The following is a 23270-nucleotide window of genomic DNA, read 5'->3' as shown; positions in this document are numbered from 1 at the left end:
CCGCACAACCAGACTAGCCATCCTCGGCTACGGCGTGGAGAACGGGGTCCTAGGGCCCGACCCTGACCGTCTGCACCCCCTCCTGCCACTCCCTCTCCCTCACTGTCCCAAGGCCCTGAAGAGGTGCCTTGGGTTCTTTTCATATTACGCCCAGTGGGTCCCCAATTATGCGGACAGCCCGCCCACTAATCAAGGCCACCATCTTTCCACTGGCAACTGAGGCCCGCCAGGCCTTCAGCTGCATCAAGGCGGACATCGCCAAAGCCGCGATGCGTGTGGTGGACGAGTCCGTCCCTTTCCAGGTGGAGAGCGACGCATCAGAGGTTGCTCCCGCCGCCACCGTCAACCAAGCCGGCAGACCGGTAGCGCTCTTTTCGCGCACCCTCACCACCTCTGAAATACGACACTCCTCGGTCGAAAAAGAAGCCCAAGCCATCGTGGAAGCCGTGCGGCACTGGAGGCACTACCTCGCGGGTAGGAGGTTTACCCTCGTCACTGACCAACGATCGGTAGCCTTCATGTTCAACAATACGCAGCGGGGCAAAATCAAGAACGATAAGATCTTGAGGTGGAGGATCGAACTCTACACCAATAACTACGATATAGTGTATCGTCCAGGGAAGCTCAACGAGCCGCCAGATGCCCTGTCCCGCGGCACGTGCGCCAGCGCGTAAGGTGACCGACTACGGGCTATCCACGATGACCTCTGCCACCCGGGGGTCACCCGGCTCGTCCATTTTATCAAGGCCTGCAACCTGCCCTACTCCACCGAGGGGGTCAGAGCTCTGACCAGGAATTGCCAAATCTGTGCGGAGTGTAAACTGCATTTCTATCGACCGGATAAGGCCCACCTGGTAAAGGCATCCCAGCCCTTTGAGCACCTCAGTATCGATTTCAAAGGGCCCCTCCCCTCCAATAACCGCAATACATATTTCCTCAATATCATAGATGAGTTCTCCCGCTTCCCATTAGCAATCCCTTGCCCCGATATGACCATGTCCACTGTCATTAGAGCCCTGCATAGTGTCTTCGCCCTGTTTGGTTTCCCCAATTGTGTCCACAGAGACCGGGGCTCGTCATTCATGAGCGACGAACTGCGTCAGTACCTGCTCGACAAGGGCATTGCCTCGAGCAGGACTACAAGTTCCAACCCCAGGGGAAACGGGTTGGTGGAGAGGGAGAACGCGACGGTCTGGAAGACCGTCCTACTGACCCTGCAGTCCAGAAATCTCCCAATTTCTCACTGACAGGAGGTCCTCCCTGATGCGCTCCACGCTATCAGGTCCCTCCTTTGCACGGCCACAAACCAGACTCCTCATGACCGCTTGTTTGCCTTCCCTAGGGGAACTACCTCAGGGGCCTCGCTTCCGTTCTGGCTGATGACACCGGGGCCAGTCCTCCTCAGAAAACACGTCAGGAGCCATAAGCCCGACCCTCTGATAGAGAGGGTCCAGCTCCTACACACCAATCTCCAGTATGCTTATGTCGAACACCCACCCCGATGGCCGACAAGATATTGTCACACTCTGGGACCTGGCACCCGCAGGCCCACCACCACCCCAGCCCCCCCCCCCCCCCCCCCCCACTATACCCCGCCCGCCCAGCCTACCATGTCCAGCACCCCTATATGGCTCCCGCGCTCCCTCCCGCCCACCACACCGGTCCACAGGAATAAAGCTCCAGAAGAGACGCTCCCGGAGTCCACGCCTGTGCCCGCACCGACCCCACTTCCGATGCCAGCACCGGCCCCACTTCCGATGCCAGCACCGGCCCCACTTCCGATGCCCGCACCGGCCCACTTCCGATGCCAGCACCGGCCCCACTTCCGATGCCCGCACCGGCCCCACTTCCGATGCCCGCACCGGCCCCACTTCCGATGCCCGCACCGGCCCCACTTCCGATGCCCGCACCGGCCCCACTTCCGATGCCCGCACCGGCCCCACTTCCGATGCCAGCACCGGCCCCACTTCCGATGCCCGCACCGGCCCCACTTCCGATGCCCGCACCGGCCCCACTTCCGATGCCAGCACCGGCCCCACTTCTGATGCCCGCACCGGCCCCACTTCCGATGCCAGCACCTGCCCCACTTCCGATGCCAGCACCGGCCCCACTTCCGATGCCCGCACCGGCCCCACTTCCGATGCCCGCACCTGCCCCACTTCCGATGCCCGCACCTGCCCCACTTCCGATGCCCGCACCGGCCCCACTTCCGATGCCCGCACCTGCCCCACTTCCGATGCCCGCACGGATGAGCCCGACACCCAGACCAGCAGCAACACCAGAGCTTCGGCGATCGCAGCGCACAATCCGTGCGCCGGACCGGCTGGACTTATGAGCCCGCCACCCCCGCCGGACTTCATTTTTTAACAGGGGGTGAATGTGGTGAATGTTTAGTGCTAGTAATTCTCCAGTGTATTAGTATCACGGGCGAAATTCTCCGACCCCCAGCAGGGTCGGAGAATCGCCTGGGGCCGCCTAAAATCCCGCCCCCGCCGTGGCAGAGATTCTCCGCCATCCGGGAAGTGGCGGCGGCGGAATCTCGCCACTCCGATCGGAGAGGCCCCTGCGGTGATTCTCTGGCCCGGATGGGCCGAAGTCCCGCCGCTGGGAGGCCTCTCCCGCCGCCGAGGTTTGAACCACCTCTGGAATGGCGGGATCAGCGGTGCGAGCGGGCCCCCGGGTCCTGGGGGGGGCGGGGGGCGATCGAACCCCGGGGGGTGCCCCCACGGTGGCCTGGCCTACGATCGGGGCCCCCCGCTCAGACTCCGGGCCAGTTCCCTGGCGGCACTCTTTCTCCATGGCGGAAGCGGAAGAGAACCCGACATCGCGCATGCGCCGGCAGTGACGTCAGCGGCCAGCTGCTGCTGACGTCACTGCCGGCGCATGCGCCGACTGGCGAAAGCCTTTCGGCCAGCCCCGCTGCCTTGGGCGCCGGTTTTTTGCGCCAGTCCCCACCTTTGGGGAGGCCCGACCCCAGAGTCGTTGGCGCTACTCCCCTACGCCGGCACCCTCCATCACGCCGGGTAGGGGAGAATGCCGCCCCATGTTCTGCCATTGTGCTATCAGCTATGTTATGTTGTTGACCTTGTGGGCTCCACCTATGGGCCATTGTGTGGCTTCACCCACAGGGGGATATGTTGGGGCATGTACGGGCTCCGCCCATGGCTCCTCCCCTTGAAAGGAAGTATAAAGAGCAGTTGACCTGTAGGCGGTCCACAGTGTTGCACTAGTCGCAGGCAGGCTCTGTTCTAAGCTGATTAAAACCTCAATTTGATTCTACTCATGTCTTTGAGTGAATTGATGGTTGCATCAGACAGACCGTTGGTCCATATCATAGACAAGGATCTAATTGACATGACACCTCGTTTGCAGCGCATCATGATGAAGCTGCGAAGGTATGATTTCACCCTAGTATACACCCCGGGATGAGACCTTGCCATTGCCGACGCACTGTCCCGATCTATTGGCACTGACAACGCATCATTAGCCCATGTCGGAGAAATCGAGGCCCAAACACAGTTATGCATGGAGAATTGTCCTGCTTCGGATGAGAAGCTTCATCTAATCTGACAGGAGACACAGAAATATGCAACCTTACGGAGGGTGCTGCACCTACTCCAGCACGGTTGGACGAGGGGACAATGTCCACAATTTTAGAATGTCAAGTCAGAACTGATTGAAGTTGACGGCCGGCTGCTACGCAATGTACAGATTGTGATTCTGGCCATTCTCCACGCCGAGATGCTACGTAAGATTCATGAAGGCCACTGTTATAACCTGCCTGCTTACCATTGGCTGGGGATTAATGACAATCCCACAATCCTGTGGGAGTATGAGCTTCCCCAATGAGGGGGGCGGAGAAATCATTAGCAGACTCCCTGCATAATTTATATCCATTTTGGTAGGAATAACAGCAAACGGGATTATTATTTAAACGATAAAATATTAAAGCATGCCGCTGTTCAGAGAGACTTGGGTGTGCTAGTGCATGAGTCACAGAAGGTTGGTTTACAAGTGCAACAGGTGATTAAGAAGGCAAATGGAATTTTGTCCTTCATTGCTAGAGGGATGGAGTTTAAGACTAGGGAGGTTATGTTGCAATTGTATAAGGTGTTAGTGCGGCCACACCTGGAGTATTGTGCTCAGTTTTGGTCTCCTTACTTGAGAAAGGACGTACTGGCGCTGGAGGGTGTGCAGAGGAGATTCACTAGGTTAATCCCAGAGCTGAAGGGGTTGGATTATGAGGAGAGGTTGAGTAGACTGGGACTGTACTCGTTGGAATTTAGAAGGATGAGAGGGGATCTTATAGAAACATTTAAAATTATGAAGGGAATAGATAGGATAGATGCGGGCAGGTTGTTTCCACTGGCGGGTGACAGCAGAACTAGGGGACATAGCCTCAAAATAAGGGGAAGTAGATTTCGGACTGAGTTTAGGAGGAACTTCTTCACCCAAAGGGTTGTGAATCTATGGAATTCCTTGCCCAGTGAAGCAGTTGAGGCTCCTTCATTACATGTTTTTAAGGTAAAGATAGATAGTTTTTTGAAGAATAAAGGGATTAAGGGTTATGGTGTTCGGGCCGGAAAGTGGAGCTGAGTCCACAAAAGATCAGCCATGATCTAATTGAATGGCGGAGCAGGCTCGAGGGGCCAGATGGCCTACTCCTGTTCTTCGTTCTTATGTTCTTATGTTCTTATAAATAGAGCTGGCCAGTTTGGAACCAGAGAGAGAGGTGTTTGGCAGCAAGAGAAGTTGTTGCTGCTGTTGTATATATCTGTTAATTTGTAAATAAATGTTATTTCTTTGTATCCTGAAGACTCGTGCTGGATTTTTCGTGGCCCTCACAAAACTGGCGACGAGGGTTAAAGTGAATAGCTGTCTACGCTGCTGAAGCCACCTCCCTGGATTTTTGTTGGATACAGGTTGGAAGTTGTTTTCTATTACACCATGCCTCTGTATGGACGTTTGGATGTTTTTGATGCTGCGCTGGAAAGCTGGAACCAGTACGCACAAAGGATGCGTTACTATTTCCGGGCAAACAACATCACCGAAAACGAGCGCCAGGTGGTCATATTGCTCACCGCCTGCTGCCCGCATACGTTTGGGGTGATTAGGGGCCTTACGTACCCAGCTGCGCCAGACACCAAGACGTTTGATGAACTTGTGAACTTAGTGGGGCAACATTTTAACCCAACCCCGCCCACGATAGTCCAACGTTACCGGTTTAATACCACTGAAAGGACCCCAGGAGAATCCCTTGCCGACTTTCTATCCAGGCTACGCAGGATTGCGGAGTACTGTGACTATGGTGAGACCTTGTCAGAAATGTTGCGCGCCCGTTTGGTTTGTGGTATTAACAATGCGGCCACCCAGAGAAAGTTAGCCAAGCCAACATTGGCTTTTCAACAGGCCATTCAAATAGTATTGTCCCGAGAGAGCGCAGAGCGAGGAGTGCACGGGCTACAGGGAATGGAGGTGCATGCCTTGGGGCGCAACCCCTTCCTTCCGACAGCATCCCCCTGCACCCCTGCGTTACCTTGGGCAAGGCGATGTCTGGATCGACGCCAGTGGCCCTCAGACATTCCTCCCCGAAGGGAGCCTTCTCCAGACCAATTGATGAGGAGCCATGTCCGTGTCAGACTTGTAGGCGCCGACCCCGTCGCGGACGCCGGTCCTGGGGGCGCCAGAGGCGCCGTCATTCCGACTGAAACTGGGGCCAGCCCAGGGACCGTACCTTTCATTTGGATGAACCTGCGGCGACTACTCCCGAGGACGTGGAGACGGAGGATGACTGCCTGCAGCTGCATTGTGTGGCAGCTCCCCGTGTGGCCCCCATTAAAGTGACAGTACGGGTCAATGGTCACCCGCTTGAGATGGAGCTGGACACTGGTGCAGCGGTCTCCGTGATCGCCCGTAGGACATTCGACCGCATCAAGCAGAGGATACTGGAAGTTGCAGAGGATACTGGAAGTCTGCAGAGGGATTTGGATAGGTTAAGTGAATGGGCTCGGGTCTGGCAGATGGAATACAATGTTGACAAGTGTGAGGTTATCCATTTTGGTAGAAATAATAGCAAACGGGATTATTATTTAAATGATAAGATATTAAAGCATGCCGCTGTTCAGAGAGACTTGGGTGTGCTAGTGCATGAGTCACAGAAGGTTGGTTTACAAGTGCAACAGGTGATTAAGAAGGCAAATGGAATTTTGTCCTTCATTGCTAGAGGGATGGAGTTTAAGACTAGGGAGGTTATGCTGCAATTGTATAAGGTGTTAGTGCGGCCACACCTGGAGTATTGTGTTCAGTTTTGGTCTCCTTACTTGAGAAAGGACGTACTGGCGCTGGAGGGTGTGCAGAGGAGATTCACTAGGTTAATCCCAGAGCTGAAGGGGTTGGATTATGAGGAGAGGTTGAGTAGACTGGGACTGTACTCGTTGGAATTTAGAAGGATGAGGGGGGATCTTATAGAAACATTTAAAATTATGAAGGGAATAGATAGGATAGATGCGGGCAGGTTGTTTCCACTGGCGGGTGACAGCAGAACTAGGGGACATAGCCTCAAAATAAGGGGAAGTAGATTTCGGACTGAGTTTAGGAGGAACTTCTTCAGCCAAAGGGTTGTGAATCTATGGAATTCCTTGCCCAGTGAAGCAGTTGAGGCTCCTTCATTACATGTTTTTAAGGTAAAAATAGATAGTTTTTTGAAGAATAAAGGGATTAAGGGTTATGGTGTTCGGGCCGGAAAGTGGAGCTGAGTCCACAAAAGATCAGCCATGATCTAATTGAATGGCGGAGCAGGCTCGAGGGGCCAGATGGCCTACTCCTGCTCCTAGTTCTTATGTTCTTATGTTCTTATACAGACCCTTACATTAACCGACACACAGGCCAGGTTGGCCACCTACATGGGGGAACCATTGGACATTGCAGGAAATATGATGACCCCTGTTGTTTATGGACGCCAGGAGGGGCGTTTCCCACTATCCGTGGTGCGCGGCCACAGGCCCAGCCTGTTGGGTCGGGACTGGTTGCGCCATTTGCGGCTGCAGTGGCAGCACATCCTCCAAACAGTTTCTGGAGGGTTGACTGAGGTGCTAGGACGATACCCAGATGTATTCCAGCCCGGTTTAGGGAAAATAAAAGGGGCTGTAGCCCGTATCCAAGTCGAACCAGGAGCCACGCCGCGCTATTTCTGGGCGTGCCTGGTGCCTTACGCCTTGCTCGAGAAGATAGAAGGGGAGCTCACTCGTTTGGAGACTTTGGGTATCATCAGGCCTGGCCGTTTCGCTGACTGGGCAGCACCAATTGTTCCTGTAATGAAGCCAGATGTCACAGTTCGCTTGTGCGGCGACTATAAACTTACAGTGAATACGGTTTCCCAACTCGACCGATACCCAATGCCTCGCATAGAGGATCTCTCCGCGAAGCTTGCAGGCGGACTCTCGTTCACAAAATTAGATATGCGTCACACCTACCTACAGTTGGAGCTGGACCCTGCCTCCCGGCCATATGTAACGATTAATACACACCGGGGCCTGTATGAATATACACGTTTGCCCTTTGGAGTATCCTCTGCCTGCGCTATTTTTCAATGGGTTATGGAGGGCATTTTGAGAGGTTTACCGCGTGTTGCTGTTTACTTAGATGACGTTTTGATCACAGGGACAGCGGAGCAGGAACATTTAGAAAATTTGGAGGCTGTCCTTAGACGCTTTTAGGAGGCTGGAGTCCGTTTACGTCGCACAAAGTGAGTTTTTCAGGCGAAGGAAGTAGTCTACCTGGGTTATCGGGTGGACCGCGAAGGTTTGCACCCCGTCGCAGTGAAGGTGCGCGCGATTCAACAGGCCCCCGCCCCGACTGACACTTCGCATCTTCGTTCGTTTCTCGGCCTCGTAAACTATTATGGAAAGTTCCTCCCCAATCTGGCAACTACGCTGGCCCCGTTGCACCTTCTGCTAAAGAAGAATCACACCTGGGTTTGGGGTCAGCCGCAAGAAACCGCTTTTCGGCGGGTAAAACAACAATTGTCGTCTTCTGGGTTACTAACCCACTATGATCCTGGAAAGCCTTTGCTCGTCACATGTGATGCATCCCCGTATGGTATTGGGGCCGTCCTGTCCCACAAGATGGAGAACGGGGCCGAGCGGCCGATAGCTTTCGCCTCCCGCACATTGACTGCAGCGGAAACAAAGTACGCGCAGATCGAGAAGGAGGGCCTGGCGGTGGTCTTTGCGGTGAAACGTTTCCTCCAGTACGTATATGGCCGCCACTTCACTATCGTGACTGATCATAAGCCTCTGCTGGGACTTTTCAGAGAGGATGACCCAATACCGCCCATTGCTTCCGCACGGATCCAGCGCTGGGCTTTGTTGCTCGCTGCATACGAGTATTCTCTGGAACACAAACCAGGAACCCAGACAGGGAATGCCGACGCACTGAGCCGATTGCCTTTATCGACCGGCCCCATGTCAACCCCCACGACCGGTGAGGTGGTTGCAACCCTAAATATTATGGACACTTTGCCTGTTACGGCATCACAGATCCGTGAGTGGACCCAGACGGAGCCAGTCCTGTCAAAGGTTCGGCACATAGTCCTGTATGGTGGGCAGCATAGACAGCTCCCAGGCGAGGTGCGGGCATTTTCCTCCAAGCTGTCTGAATTCAGCGTGGAAGACGGCATCCTTTTGTGGGGGACGCGTGTGATTGTCCCGGAAAAAGGACAGGAGCTGATACTGAGAGACTTACACAATGGGCATCCAGGTGTGACCAAAATGAAAATGTTGGCCCGGAGTTATATCTGGTGGCCAGGCCTCGACACCGACATTGAGAAGGTGGCCCAAAACTGCTCCATTTGCCAGAAGCATCAGAAGCTTCCACCGGCCGCGCCCCTACATCACTGGGAATGGCCAGGGCGGCCTTGGGCGCGTTTTCATGCGGATTTTGCCGGCCCTTTTCAAGAATCCATGTTCCTGCTATTAATCGACGCCCAGTCTAAATGGTTAGAGGTGCATAAGATGGGAGGCACAACGTCCTGCGCAACAATCGAGAAGATGCGTTTGTCTTTCAGTACGCATGGCCTCCCCGAGGTGCTGGTCACGGACAATGGTACTCCGTTCACAAATGAGGAGTTTGTGAGGTTCATGAAGATGAACGGCATACGCCATATCCGCATTGTCCCTTACCACCCGGCTTCAAATGGGTTGGCGGAGCGCGCAGTGCAGACATTCAAATGAGGCCTAAAGAAGCAGTCTTCCGGGTCGATGGACACGTGACTGGCTCGTTTCTTGTTTTCATATAGGACCACCCCCCCATGCCGTGACTGGGGTAGCTCCCGCAGAACTCCTAATGGGCTGGAGACTTCGCACCCGCCTCAGCATGGTTTCCCCGGACATTGGCTCAAAAGTACACCGCACACAAGAACGGCAGGGACATGGTTTTTCTCGGCATCGGCCGATTTGGCAGTTCACGCCCGGTGACCCAGTGTTCGTTCGGAATTTTGCTGGTGGTGTCCAGTGGGTCCCTGGCGTAATCTTTCGTCAAACGGGCCCTATCTCTTACCAGGTACAAGCCCAGGGGTGTCTCCAGCGCAAACATGTAGACCATGTTCGGTCCAGAAGACTATCCCTGCCAAAGATTGCCCGCCCCAGGAGCTCATTCCTACAGCCGCAGACACCAGACACAATGGAAAGTATTCCTCACAATCTTCCTCTGGTGCCGCACTCAAAGCCTGCGCAGGTCGTGACAGAACCGCGTGGAGATAGAGACGCTGAGATGACGGAGGCAGCAGACTCTGACTCCGAGATGGAGACACAAGACACCTCAGAGGGGGAATCCACGGGCCGACTTCCGTGGACGTATAACCGTTACCCCGTTCATCACGGAAGCGCCGGTCTCCATCTCGTTACACGCCGCCAGGTCCAGCGCCTCGTGCAAATGGTGTCCGGCCTGCGGCAAAACGAGTCCGACGCCCTCCTTCGCCAGGGTCTTCGGTGGATTCCTTGGACTTTGGGGGGGGGAGGGATGTTATAACCTGCCTGCTTACCATTGGCTGGGGACTAATGACAATCCCACAATCCTGTGGGAGTATGAAAATGAAAAAATGAAAATCGCTTATTGTCACGAGTAGGCTTCAATGAAGTTACTGTGAAAAGCCCCTAGTGGCCACATTCCGGCGTCTGTCCGGGGAGGCTGGTACGGGAATCGAACCGTGCTGCTGGCCTGCTGGGTCTGCTTTAAAAGCCAGCGATTGAGCCGAGTGAGCTAAACCAGCCCCTAGTATGAGCTTCCCCAATGAGGGGGGGGGGGGCGGAGAAATCATTAGCAGACTCCCTGCATAAATAGAGCTGGCCAGTTTGGAACCAGGGAGAGAGGAGTTTGGCAGCAAGAGAAGTTGTTGCTGCTGTTGTATATATATGTTATTGTAAATAAATGTTATTTCTTTGTATCCTGAAAACTCGTGCTGGATTCTTTGTGGCCCTCACTAAAGCCACCTAGGCATTGAGAAATGTCAAAGGCAAGCACCACAGGCTGTGTACATGAATCAAGACATAACGGACATGGTCATGACATGTGACACCTGTCAAAGACATCAACCCACACAGTGTAAAGAACCACTGCAGCAACACAAACTCACCATGGCGGCGTGGACAAAAGTGGGCATTGACCTATTTCATGCCACATAGTCTTGATCATGAACTATTACTCAAACTATCCGGAGGTAATGAAACTCCATGATCTCACGTCTTCATCTGTCATCAAGGCGTGCCAGGAGACATTCTCGCGACATGGAATCCCGTGTGTGGTGATGTCAGATAATGGTCCTTGCTTCGCGAGCTGGGAATGGAAAGAGTTCTCAGACCGCTACAGCTTTCGGCATGTAACATCCAGTCCGCGCTACCCACAGTCAAATGGGAAAGTGGAAAAGGGTGTCCACATCGTCAAATGGCTTATTAGCAAAGCGACAGATTCACGCTCGGACATCAACCTAGCGCTGTTATCCTACCGAGCAACCCCATTGAGCTCAGGACTGTCGCCAGTGCAGATGCTCTTTGGCAGGAACATCCGGATAACCCTACCGGTGATTCAATTCTGAGACCCCGATAACGCGCTGGTACTCGACAAAATGCGGGTACTACAGTCCAAACAAAATCAATACTACGATCAACATGTGATTCCACTCAAGCCACTGAACATGGTCGAGATCGTCAGGATCAGGGACCCAGAAGGTGGATGGTCTGAGTCAGCCACGGTGATCAGGCAGGAGGCACTGCGGTCCTACATTGTCAAGTGGTCAGCGGGAGTACTCTTTCACCGTAACCGCCGGGATCTGTTAATGCTTCGGCCTACAATGCCGGTGTTTCCCACACTGGACTTGACCAAGTCTATTAGTCCAGAGGATGTTCCTAGCCACACAACGCCAGTCAGTACTCCTGATGACACCAAACCGTCATCCCCACCTCCACCGTTACGACGCTCCAGCAGAAGCCGTCAGGCACCCGACTGGCTGGATTTGTAACGACACTTCAACACACCCACAAGACGAATATAAACATTTCTAATGATGGACTCATAACACTGTTAATTATTTCTGTATTACTTCATCATTTTCACAGTGTGCAGATTTGCTAATTCTCACCACTTGTTCTGTACAGTTTTCTTGTGGCCAGTTTAGGAAACACATCAAATCAAAAGGGGGGGGATGTAGTAATCTGTACATCTGTACATACATCTGCACATACACCAGGGACTACAGACAGATGTAACAGCCACAGCATCACTAGAGGGCAGCATCAGAGACGGGTATAAAGGGTGCAGCCCAAGGGAGGATCCGCCTCTTTCAGAAGCACAGAGCTAGTGAGCAGCAGCAGACAGAGACAGCTCAGCATAGGCAGCTTACCTTAGCTTCACCGGTCATACCTCTGGGCTGTATTATATCTAGTTAAGCTCTGGAAACAGAACAAACCCTATGAATAAAGTATTTGTGTTAACTATAAGTCTACAATATTTATTCAGACTTAGAGAAGAACATACAACCATTCTGCGAAGTTGAGACAGAGTGCAGAGTGCAGATACGGTGTGAGTGCTGGTGAGTGCGAACAGCGACAGAATGAAAACAACATGAAGGTTTAATATGCCCTCTGAGTTACTCCCGATTCCTGCTGACTTTGTGTTGCGAATTGGAACAGATTTAAGTGCAAAGATTCAAAGTGCCATTGAGACTAGCATAACTGGGTTATTTACCAGTTGCTGTACCTGTCAGATATTTTCATTAATCTGATATTGAGCATTTACAATGTTGTCGGGAGTCACTTTTCCCGCTGGCGGAGCAGTCCTGCTGGAGGGTTTCCCGCTGGCGGAGCAGTCCTGCTGGAGGGTTTCCCGCTGGCGGAGCAGTCCTGCTGGAGGGTTTCCCGCTGGCGGAGCAGTCCTGCTGGAGGGTTTCCCGCTGGCGGAGCAGTCCTGCTGGAGGGTTTCCCGCTGGCGGAGCAGTCCTGCTGGAGGGTTTCCCGCTGGCGGAGCAGTCCTGCTGGAGGGTTTCCCGCTGGCGGAGCAGTCCTGCTGGAGGGTTTCCCGCTGGCGGAGCAGTCCTGCTGGAGGGTTTCCCGCTGGCGGAGCAGTCCTGCTGGAGGGTTTCCCGCTGGCGGAGCAGTCCTGCTGGAGGGTTTCCCGCTGGCGGAGCAGTCCTGCTGGAGGGTTTCCCGCTGGCGGAGCAGTCCTGCTGGAGGGTTTCCCGCTGGCGGAGCAGTCCTGCTGGAGGGTTTCCCGCTGGCGGAGCACTCCTGCTGGAGGGTTTCCCGCTGGCGGAGCACTCCTGCTGGAGGGTTTCCTGGTGTGGGGCGGCTTCAATGGGAAGCCCTATTGATAAGTAGCAGGAGGATAGAATCGCGCCGCCAGCGAATGGTCCGTGGCCATGAACACACGGCTGGGGGAATGGAGAACGTCGCCCTATATGTTTGATTGTTAGTATGTGATTTTTCTGAAAGTTCACAACTGTTTAAAGTTTTCTTTTATATAACAGAAGGTTACAACAGTTGCCAATTCACCAGTTTTACAGCTGTAATAATGGCATTATAATATCCAAGCTAAATTTGGGGTAAACTTGTATCATGTTACTAAGAGTAAATTTGCTTCAGTGTAGAAGTCATAAAGGCTCTTCATTCAATAAATGTCACAATAAAATTTCATGGTGGATGCAATCCATTTCCTGTATACAGCCCTCAACAGCTCAACAAAACCTGTTAAACCACCACTCCCAGTCCAAACAATTTCCCTGTGCGCTGATATACTGTGTTCTGCTGGGTTTTGTTGAGTTACAGTGGACAGACTGTGTTGGATTGCAGAGCTGTGTTGCCAAGGCCATGCTGTACTATGGAAAACAAGATTGAACAAAAGTTGTACATTTTCAGCACCAAACTATTGAATTAAAACTTGGCTATCTGGTTCTGAATTACAAAGTAGATGCATTGAACAACACAAATTTATTCAGGGATTTTTGGTTCACTGTGAATACAACAAACGATAAACATCTTCATAACAGTTTCCGAGGGACATCTCCTCAAAAAGCAACTTTTCAAGTATATTCTTGCGTCTTCTCCTTTTTTGCTGGATTGCAATGTTTAAATGTCAGATTTGCACAGGTTGTTGGCTTGTTTAGAGTTTCAGCAATCCTTCACTGTGCACTGACATGAAACTGGTTCGGTAACTGTGTGGATGCGAGTTCCACCATTGGCACAGGTCAAGGTAACATTGGTAGATTTGCTATTCTGAGGCAAACACAGGCTGCAATTGGTTGCGGTGAGGTCCACGACTGGGTTGAGTGAGGTACAATCCCCTGCACACACACTGACAGCTACCTGTGAATGTGAGCAACAACAGAAGTTGAGAAGCGGAGGCCTGACAGTTTGTAAATATGGAAGGATTCCGGACGTTGGTCAACATGCTTCTGGACCCCGGAATCTGGCGGTCACAACCCCAAAGCAGCATGCACCATTTTCACTGGGGAGGGTGGGGTCAGAATCGGTGTGGGACACATTTCACACGTCCACAGTTCACAGAGGTAACGACACATTTTAAATACAGTTGTCTTGAAAATTTTTATCATTAGGTTTATAAAACATGACTATGGATTTTAGACATTTGAATAAAAGGTTTAAATCTACCAGAGAAGCCAACTACCCTTTGAAAGAGGTCAGGTGTCCTTTTAGAAGAGGCGATTTACTCTTTAGGAGAGGTCCAGATACCCCCCCTTGTGATTGTTAAGAGCAGATATGAATTTGGATAAAAAGTGAATATGTGCACGGGACTGTCAAGTCGAGACAGGAAGGGTCCCAGAGGACTGGAAAGTGGCTCATGTAACACCACTGTTTAAGAAGGGAGGGAGGCAGAAGACGGGAAATTATAGGCCGGTTAGCCTGACTTCGGTCATTGGTAAGATTTTAGAGTCCATTATTAAAGATGAGATCGCAGAGTGCTTGGAAGTGCATGGTAAAACAGGACTGAGACAGCACGGCTTCGTCAAGGGGAGGACACGTCTGACAAACTTCTGTTAGAGTTCTTTGAGGGGGTAACAAGGAAGTTAGACAAAGGAGAACCAGTGGATGTGATTTATTTAGATTTCCAGAAGGCCTTTGACAAGGTGCTGCACAGGAGATCTTAAATAAGTTTAGAGTCCATGGTGTTCAGGGTAAGACCTCTTTAACCTGGGGTTACCCCTCTCTCTGGATCTGCAAAGACATAATTACCTGCAAATGCTCACTTTCAAAGTATCGTCTTGCATCTTTGACTTTATCTATATATATGTTTCTGGAACCTACCTCTTCATTCACCTGAGGAAGGAGCAGTGCTCCGAAAGCTACTGATTTGAAACCAACCTGTTGGACTTTAACCGGGTGTTGTAAGACTTCTTATTGTGCTCACCCCAGTCCAACACCGGCATCTCCACATCATGGCCCATAATAGCGGGAACCACAATATACATGAATGATCTGGAAGAAGGAACTGAAGGCACTGTTGCTAAGTTTGCAGATGATACAAAGATCTGGAGAGGGACAGGTAGTGTTGAGGAAGCAGGCGGACTGCAGAAGGATTTGGACAGGCTGGGAGAGTGGGCAAAGAAGTGGCAGATGGAATACAATGTGGAAAAGTTATGCACTTTGGAAAGAGTAAAAGAGGCATAGACTATTTCCTAAATGGGGAAATGATTAGGAAATCAGAAGCACAAAGGGACTTGGGAGTCCTTGTTCACGATTCTCTTAAGGTTAATGTGCAGGTTCAGTCGGCAGTTCGGAAGGCAAATGCAATGTTAGCATTCATGTCAAGAGGGCTAGAATACATGACCAGGGAGGTACTTCTGAGGCTGTATCAGGATCTGGTCAGACCCCATTTGGAGTATTGTGAGCAGTTTTGGGCCCCGTATCTAAGGAAGGATGTGCTGGGCCTTGGAAAGGGTCCAGAGGAGGTTCACAAGAATGATCCCTGGAATAAAGAGCTTGTCATATGAGGAACGGTTGAGGACTCAGGGTCTGTACTCATTGGAGTTTAGAAGGATGAGGGGGACCTTATTGAAACTTACAGGATACTGCGAGGCCTGGATAGAGTGGACGTGGAGAGGATGTTTCCACTTGTAGGAAAACTAGAAGCAGAGGACACCATCTCAGACTAAAGGGACGATCTTTTAAAACAGAGATGAGGAGGAATTTCTTCAGCCAGAGGGTGAATCTGTGGAACTCTTTGCCGCAGAAGGCTGTGGAGGCCAAATCATTGAGTGTCTTTAAGACAGAGATAGATAGGTTCTTGATTAATAAGAGGATCAGGGGTTATGGGGAGAAGGCAGGAGAATGGGGGTGAGAAAAATATCAGCCATGATTGAATGACGGAGCAGACTCGATGGGCCGAGTGGCCTAATTCTGCTCTTGTGTCTTATGGTCTTTTAATTATATCTGCTCTTCAAATCAAACCCAGCCTGGAATTAAGAAAATGTTATTGGGGGTTCTCGGCTTAGGGGGATTCCCTCTTATGGGGGATTCCTGCTCTGGAGGGTTTCCTGTTTTGGGGGGGTCTTTGATTGGGATCTCCGATGGTGGTCTCTGATGGGGTAGTGTCTGATGGAGTCTCTGATGGGGGTCTCTGGTGTGTGGGTCAGGTGCAGGGTTCTGGTGTGGGGGTCAGGTGCAGGGTTCTGGTGTGGGGGTCTGGTGGGGGTCTCTGCTTGGAATCTCTGGTGGGTGGGTGTGGTGAGGGTCTCTGAAGCAGGTCTATGGTGGGGGAGGGTCCGATGGGAGTTTCCGGTGGGGGTCTCTGATGGCTGGGTCAGCTGGGGTCGTGGATAGGGGTCTTTGGTGGGAGGATCAGGTGAGAGGGTCGGGTAGCAGTCTCTGGTGGGGTCTCTGTTGGTGGGTCTGGTGGTAACGGAAAATCCAGCTCAGGGACCCAGGTCGGCACGGTGGCACAGTGGTTAGCACTGCTGTCTCACAGCGGCAGGGTGGCACAGTGGTTAGCACTGCTGTCTCACAGAGCCAGGGTGGCACAGTGGTTAGCACTGCTGTCTCACAGAGCCAGGGTGGCACAGTGGTTAGCACTGCTGTCTCACAGAGCCAGGGGCCCAGGACAGCATGGTGACAACTTATCCTATAAAGGGAATGATCAGGAAGTTTGAGGACGTCACAAAATTGGCGGCATGGTAGGTAGTGGGGAGGATCGCTGTCGTCTGTAGGAAGATATCAATGGACCGGTGAGGTGGGCGAAAAGTGGCCACTGAAATTCAACCCAGAGACGTGTGAGATGATAAATTTGGGGAGGTCAAAAAGGGAAATGATTACAGGCTGGATTCTTGTGTTTCTCAGCAATGTGCCGTTAGCTGGTGGTGGGATTCTCCCTTCCTGCCTCTTGTCAATGGGATTTCCCATTGAAGCTGCTCCACGCTGCGGGGAAACCTGGGAGCGGGATGCTCTGTCGGGCGGGAAAAGTGAATCGCAACAGCCTGATAATTCCGACCTTCACAATAAATGGGAGGAGACCCAGAGGTGTAGAGGAAATGAGGGACCTTGCAGTGAATGTCTACAGATCCCTGAAGGTTGCAAGACAGGCCGATAAGGTGGTTAAGAAGGTATATGGCATTCTTTCATTTATTAGCCAAGATCTAAAATGCTGGAACTGTATAAAAGATTAGTTAATAATAATCACTTATTTTCACAAGTAGGCTTTAATGAAGTTACTGTGAAAAGCCCCTAGTTGCCACATTCCGGGAGGCTGGTACAGGAATTGAACCCGCACTGCATGGCCTTATTCTGCATTACAAGCCAGCTATTTATCCCACTGTGCTAAAGTATCAGCCATAATTGGATCAAACGGCTGACGGATGGTCTGTTTCTCTTTCTATTCCTTGTGTTCTTTTCATTGCTGAGACTAGCTTTTAATTTCAGATTTAGTAATTTAATTTAAATCTGCCCTTTGTGCTGTAATTGGATCTGACCTCATGCCCAGGCTAAAATTCAGCTCCCCTTTGCACTCTGTGACCCTGCTTCCAAAACACGAGGCAAAGTTGTGGGAAAGGAAAGGAACAGATGTATGCTGCATTACCTGTGCCGAGCAGATCCCTTCCACAATGTTGACACTTTTCACAGTTATATTGCAGCTTGGAATTTTCTGATTTACTGGAAACGGAAAGAAAGCAATGATTATTCCTTCCAGCGAAATTGCTGATTCCGTATATTCACAGGTCTCACCTGATAGCTGCAGCTCTTGTGAGAGGAGCCGTGCTCAGTAACTATTCAATAAACTTAGCCACAGACAAGAAGAATAAGTTCTGATGTGAAAGGTCAGTCAGCTGAATCTTTAGCCCGATATCTTTTCCCACAGATACTGTCGGATTGTCTGAGCATTTCCAACATGTTTTGTTTTTATTAAAGGATGAACTAATTCAAGAACATTCCATTGCAAGTCATCTCATGTAGAGAAGACATAGAATAGAATCATAGGGCGGGATTCTCCGGTTGCCGATGGCAAAATTGTGTTTGGCAATTGGCCGGAGAATCCCTGTTTGCGCCGAGCTATTGTGATGCTCCGCCCCTTCAAAAACAGCCTACTTGTCAGCTGAGGCTGTCAGGCTGTCAGCGAGGGCCTCCCCCGATGCTCTGCCCTCGATAGGCCGAGTTCCCGACGGCGTGGGAGACATCCTTTTTTTTTCTGGACCTCCCATGGCGGCTGAGGAGTGAGACCAGCGCCGCCACAGTCGGGGGAAGGGGAGCCATTCCGCTGGCATGGGGGCCTTTGTCAGGAGTTGGGGGGAACTGGTGGGGGTGGTCCGGGGGTGGCGAGCCTGGTTACAGGGGGGCGGTTTTTGCATACGGCCGGTGCTATGTTGTACGATGCGACCGTTGCAGGCCGCCACTGTGCGCATGCGTGGCCACGGTACTGGCAATTCTCTGGCCGTATCCGCAGGTAAAGCCGGGGGCTTTACACTGTGCGGTTGCTAGCCCCCCCACCAGGCGGACGATCGATGCAACTGTTCCAGAACTATCAGCACAGAGTCTGCAAAACAGAGATTCCAGCCCCTGGAATGTTAACAGTATTGTTGCCACCTGGGTTGGCCACTTCCCGACTTTAAAATGGAGATTCGCTAAGAATGCAGGGAAATTCAGCCAAGGACAGAAAAACAAGCAGGGGCAAAGTTTCCTGTATATTTGAACTTACAGAACCCAGACAGCACTGAAACTGACGACCATCTACATATTGATAAGCGATCCCTGGGAACAATTGAAACAGTTAAAATAATCGAGGCCAAGCCAGACTCCTCGGCACCAGCAGGAGCCAAGACAAAGGAAGGCCAACGGACACTTAGGAACCGCCCAGCGATCAGGGAACAGCTCCAGTATTGGAGAAATCGATCCAAGTGATCAGAACTCAGTCCAATCACTTGGAACCAGGTACGGGGTCCTCCCAAAAGGGCGCAAAGCCCCTGGGGACTATAGAGTCCCCAAGTTCAATTTGGTCTTCTTGGCAGCTCTCAAAGAACTCGACCGTGACTCTAAATTCGGAGAGACTTGCCTAGCAGCTGCACCAACCAAGTAAGTGTCCAGTCAACGCACGCTATGAGATAGGCGCTCCTAACCCTTAGTCCATACCAGCTGGAAACCTGCAGTCTCAGGATCGAACAAGAGACCAATTGTTCCCCTGACCTAGTTGGTCCCTTTTCCAAAGCTAAGTATTGGCCTGTTAGTGTTAGAAATAGCCTAGTGAATAGTATTTTATGCATGAGTAGCGATTGACTGTGTATATAATAAATGTGTTTTGATTTGAACCTTACTAACTGGCGTGTTGAGTTATTGATCAACACTTGAACTTGAACCTTGTGGTGGTATCATAAAGATACCTGGCGACTCTAGAGCAAGGTGATTAAACAGAGCAAATTAAGTGCAAAGCACACTTAGCAACATTTAGTGGCGACTCTGCCGGGACTCGACTTAGAAGTGCCCCCCCCCCCCCCCCCCCCCCCCCGAGAGATACCCAAAAATTTGAAATTAGGAACAGAATTGGGAACAGAAATAACCACAAGTGTTCAAGCAGTTCTGATCAATCCTCATAATTCTGAAGTGTGTCAATGCATGTGTAACTAATAGGGTTATGAGGTAAAACTGATAGATTCTGTTGCGAAAAACTGTCGGGAGTTTGTATTCTGGAAAATAGCGAAAGCCGTACCCGTGTTCACAGCACCGCCTTAGTACCCCTCATTCCAAATTTTAAAAGAGAGCATTCAGATTGGAAAAATGGCAACAAAGGCAATGGAACGCCTCATGAACCCTCAAGAATTTGTATTCGCAGCGACCAGTAGGATAGGACAGTGTCCCGTTTGGGAAGTCAAGATTAGAAGGTACCTCAAAGGGAAGGGATGGCCCCTTTGGAGTGACTTTTGCTCAAATGAGGAAACAGGTCCCGGGAGTGTAGGACATACTTGGTGGGAGAACCTGAGCGAAATTCATAAGAAGAGCTTAGGGAAAGCTAGCAAGCCGATGGCAATCGTGTCCTGTCTGGCACAAATGCGAGGCACAGAGGAGGTCATTCGGACGCTCCGCAAAGAGTTAGAAGAGAGAAGTCGAATGAGTAAAGTTGATGTTAGCGAGATAGAGAGAGAGAATATAGAATTGAGAAGGAAGTTAGCAGCAAAGGACGGAGAGGTAGATGATGCCAAGAGGGCACACCAGTCTTGTCTGGCGCATCTGAGCAGCTTCCAAACCCAATACGATAAGGCCTATCAGGACACACAACGTGCAGTCCTGGTAAGAGAAGAAACAGAGAAACAGGTAGAGGCATTGCAAAAGCAGTGCAGCGATCTGAAAGCAGAGTTAAGAGCACTCCATGCTGCCACCACGGAGCAGAAACAAGGCTCAGTGGATCATGCGAAATGCCGGAAGCAGATTGCAGAACTGCAGTCTTTGCTTTCAGTCCAAAATGGGGTCCAAAGCACCTTTGGATCGCAGTTAGATGAAGAAGACGGCCCTGATTGGCAAGAACTAAACGAAACCGCGCTGTAATTGAAAATACAGAAAAATGTGTCATTTGAAACATGGAAGTCTGGCAATATCTGGTCTGAGAGGATACAGGGAAAGATCCCATGAAGGGTTAATAGCAGCTGCAAAGGACAGGATTATAAAATGCAGATTCTTTCTCACAAGTAGGCTTAGCAAACACACAGGACTCATGTGATAAGCTAAAACAATGGCTCACACCTTCATTGAATGTAACTATCATGTAACTATCATATAACTAGCATTGATGAGAGTTTCAATTGAATTAAGTGACGAATGTTTAAAACAGGCAGGTCTTTCAAGTCATAACCAAGTGAAATTTTAGCATACAGCTAAAAGCAAAGGTTTCACACCTTCATTGAAATTAACTCTCTTAGTAAACAGCTGGAAAGGAAAGGATGAGATTCAATTGAATTTGCTAACAATTCTAAGTGTGAAATTTTACTAACACCAAGTCAATTAAAAGAAAATTGGAGACAACCTGTCTATGAGGAACATAATTTAAAGTCAAAATCAAAGGCAAAGTTATGAGCTGGGGGCAATTGGAAAATTAAACTATTCAACTGACAGAAATTAAAAGTAATACCTATTGAAACCAAAGCATCTTTGAATATCACAAAGGACAATGTAATCAGATCTGAGAGGTGAGGTTATGCCCAAAATGAATAATTAGTTGTATTAGAATGTTTACATCAAAGATACTTTTTTAACAATCAAAGTGAAATAAGTTAATTTACAATAAGGCTCTAAAAACGTAATAATTGTTAGAAAGAGAATATAAACCCAGGAAGCAGAAGCAGAAGGAGCAAGGGAAGGGGAGGAGAACTCAGAGAGAGGAGAGAAGCATATTCAGTTTTTCTCAGCTCGGTCATGGGAAAGACAAGACGAGCAGCCGAGCTTAAACAGCTATACATCTAAGGAAGACTAGAATTTAAACAGGAATCAGAGTCAGCTCAGAGATAGCTAGCAGAGCCAGCTCTTAGAGCTCAGTACATGGGATCAACAAAACACAGCAACAGAGCTAACCAGCGAAGACATCCCAAGAAGACCAGACTTTAACGAAGATTGATTGTCAAGGTGGGCCTGAAGGTCCCTTCAACCAACCCGCAGGATCCAGAAGCGTGTTTGCAGCTTTTAAAAGAAAAAATATAATAATAAAATAACTTACTTAACCTGAAAAAGTGTTTTTTTCCTAAAGTCTACTTTACTTACTTAGCAATGCAGGACCCAGGACATCGATGCTACTAAGGGGCAAGTAGATAAAATCTTCGGTGAAGGTATGGGTTATACTGGGGGATAACTTGAAAATATAGTTTGACCTGAATAGCACCCACCGAAGCCTGCATCGGAGTCAGGGAGTGAGAATCCCTGTTCACCATTTAGAATGTCGGCCCGTTTTGGTATAGGGGGAATTCTAAGAATAGTGGTGAGTTTTTAAAAGCAGCACATAGATATGTGCAGGGCACATGTGCGCAAGGAAAGCCCCAAAAGAGAAAAGCATCCCAACCCCCCACAGAGCAGATAGATCAGGCACCCATGAATCCAGTCACCAGCCACCACACAGCCACAGCGGACGGAGAAGCGCAATTCCTGTACACGACCCCCTTAACCGTGACCCAATTACGGGACATGTGCGACAAGATCACACAGTTCCTCCCCATCTCAGACCCCCACCAATTCTTTGCTAGAGTGAAGCAGCAGGCGACCATGTACGGCCTGGATGAGCGTGAGCAACTGAAGTTCACAGTTTTAAGTTTAGACCCTTCTGTTGTAGCGGCCCTTCCCGACCCACAGAACGTAGGAGGAGGCACCCTTGCAGAAATGCACACGGCGATCCTAGACGCGATCGGTTACAATAGAGGTGGCCCAGTAGAAGGCCTGAATAAGTGCAGGCAGAAGAAAACTGAACACCAGCATTTGCTGGACGCCTGTGGATCCATTTTGCAGCAGTATTCGGAAACTTAAACCGCGCCCATTTGACCCCTGATGACATGGCCAAATGGACCCGCACCCTTATCTCCCATGCCACAGAGGCAGGACAAAGAGCTTGTACTAACTATGACCATTACTAATCAACCCAGGCCCAATATTTCTTCTGGCTTCCTTGTTCCGGTATCTGTACTGCCTGTAGTTGCAACATCTGAACACATAGCTTCAACTAGTGACAGGGAATCAGATATTCCTTCAAGCATAAATGACTTGGTTTCTGAAGCACATCCTGTAAATGAACCTACGCAAGAAAATGAAAGATCAATTACTGGAATCTTCCAATATCCATCACGAGCAAAGCTAAAACAGTTTTTTGCTGAACATCCACTTCAGCCACTTGATGATCTGCCATTTGATGCTCGTTTGTATGAGAGGAAAATTATGAATGACTCAGTCCCAAGAAAATGGCTAACATATAACAAAGAAAATAGATGCTTATATTGTTCATACTGCTTAGCCTTTGAGTTTCCCAACACTTGTAATCCATCACCCTTTGTACGTGGCTTTAGTGACTACAGGCGTATTAGCCAGAGCTTGACTTTACATGAATCGACAACAATACAGGTCAGAAATGATCAGCAATATATCAATGTGGTTAATGATGGCACCTTTGATAAATTTTTTGCAGCATCACTAATTAAAAGGAAAGAATAAGTATTGAAGCAGAGAAGTATTGTCATGAGGATTATAGACAACATAAAGATGTTAGGCAAGCAAGCATTTCCTTTTCGAGGTCACAGAAATGAATCGGCCTACACTCTA

General features: G+C 50.3%; 1 protein-coding gene across 1 annotated transcript in view; it reads right to left on the bottom strand.

The window, feature by feature from the left end:
* Positions 1-13493: 13493 nt before the first annotated feature.
* LOC119969956 (von Willebrand factor-like) overlaps positions 13494-23270 on the bottom strand; it is a 117207-nt gene continuing 107430 nt past the window's right edge. The window contains exons 9-10 of the mRNA XM_038803922.1: positions 17575-17648; positions 13494-13850 (exon numbers count right to left, since the gene is read on the bottom strand). Coding sequence (XP_038659850.1) covers positions 13656-13850; positions 17575-17648 — 269 coding nt within the window. The 3' untranslated portion in view covers positions 13494-13655. The remainder of the gene's footprint in view (positions 13851-17574; positions 17649-23270) is intronic.

This window comes from Scyliorhinus canicula, chromosome 8, assembly GCF_902713615.1.
Source record: "Scyliorhinus canicula chromosome 8, sScyCan1.1, whole genome shotgun sequence".
NCBI lineage: Eukaryota > Metazoa > Chordata > Chondrichthyes > Carcharhiniformes > Scyliorhinidae > Scyliorhinus > Scyliorhinus canicula.
The sequence above is the reverse complement of the archived record's forward strand: the minus strand, read 5'-3'. Positions and strand labels throughout refer to the sequence as shown.